The following is a 1,252-nucleotide window of genomic DNA, read 5'->3' as shown; positions in this document are numbered from 1 at the left end:
ACATTCAATGCAAAGAAATAAAATTTAATATGAAGTATGACTTCATTATTATTCATAATAAAAAGGGTCTGCTTCACTGGAAAAGCCTGGGAGCATCATACAATAGGGAGCAGTTGATGGTTCAAGTGGACCAATGTACCATTTTGATCCTGATTCACTGAAGAGAATCTTATTCATAGTGACTGAACTAACTTCATGGGAGCTGAGATAATCTGAACCATTTTTGTAGTGTCCCCAGATCTCACTAAATAGGAAAAGACCCCACACAAGGAAATTATGTATGTCCAGAAATTATGTCTCTAGGCTCTTTCTTAGTATAAGGTGGATAAAAGGGTCCTTTCCTGAGTACATGGATACAATTATTACCGAGGTCTGAAGATTGCTGGATTGCTAATGTGTCTGGTATAGTGAAGATAAGATACATATCGAATCCACTGTCAGATTAAGAAATTTCCAAAACTTGTCTCAGTTGTTCAAATAATGGAGCAAATTGCTTTTCTAAGCTGACAATCAGTCCCGTGTTGGCACTGCTGCTGGCTATGAAACTCACCACCAAAGGTGAACGATTAGATAGAACCACCTGGTAGGTGTTATAGTAACAGATAATACTTTCATTTTTTGATAGTCCAAGTTTGCTCCCTTGGTCTGTTGCAAGGGCAAAAGAAGACAAGAAACAAGGTCTTAAAGCATGCTCTGGGGCATTATCATTGGCCACTTTAGTAACAGTTACTCCATCTCTATCTGACACAACAATAGCACGGAGCCCGCCAACTCTTGGTAATTTTTTATACAGGAATGGTTTTAGGTCATCTGCCCTGACAAACCCTTTTCTCTGTTCCCAGAGCTGCATGGGTTCTTGCTGTCACTTCCGAACAGATTCAAAGAGCTATCACAGTTTTAAGCCTTGAAAATCTCCACCCCCTCTCCTTTTCTCTCTATCACTCTTCTTCTCTCCTTCTCTCCCTCTCTCCCTTCATCTTCTTTCTCCTTCTCTTTCTGTCTCTATCTCCCCACCACCACTCTCTCCCTCCTCTCTGGCATCTCTCTCTCTCTCTCTCTCTCTCTCTCTCTCTCTCTGTCTCTGTCTCTCTCTCTCTCACACACACACACACACACACACACACACACACACACACTACCCCTCCACTCTGGCACATACTGTACACCATTACTGTTGTCCATCCAAAGTAGCCAACTCAGACCTCATGGAACTGCGAGCATCTTCAACTTCAGTGGCAGAGGCAGTGAAATG

General features: G+C 42.2%; 1 protein-coding gene across 1 annotated transcript; it reads right to left on the bottom strand.

Annotated features, from left to right (window-relative positions):
- Positions 1 to 442: 442 nt before the first annotated feature.
- On the bottom strand, positions 443 to 850 carry LOC119508783 (ragulator complex protein LAMTOR3-like). Its single transcript, XM_037802584.1, has one exon. The coding sequence runs from the start codon at positions 848 to 850 to the stop codon at positions 443 to 445; it is 408 nt and encodes a 135-aa protein (XP_037658512.1).
- Between the last annotated feature and the right edge of the window lie 402 nt (positions 851 to 1,252).

This window comes from Choloepus didactylus, chromosome 14 (assembly GCF_015220235.1).
Source record: "Choloepus didactylus isolate mChoDid1 chromosome 14, mChoDid1.pri, whole genome shotgun sequence".
Classification (NCBI taxonomy): domain Eukaryota; kingdom Metazoa; phylum Chordata; class Mammalia; order Pilosa; family Megalonychidae; genus Choloepus; species Choloepus didactylus.
Note: the sequence above shows the minus strand (reverse complement) of the source record. Positions and strands in the feature narration are given on the sequence as shown.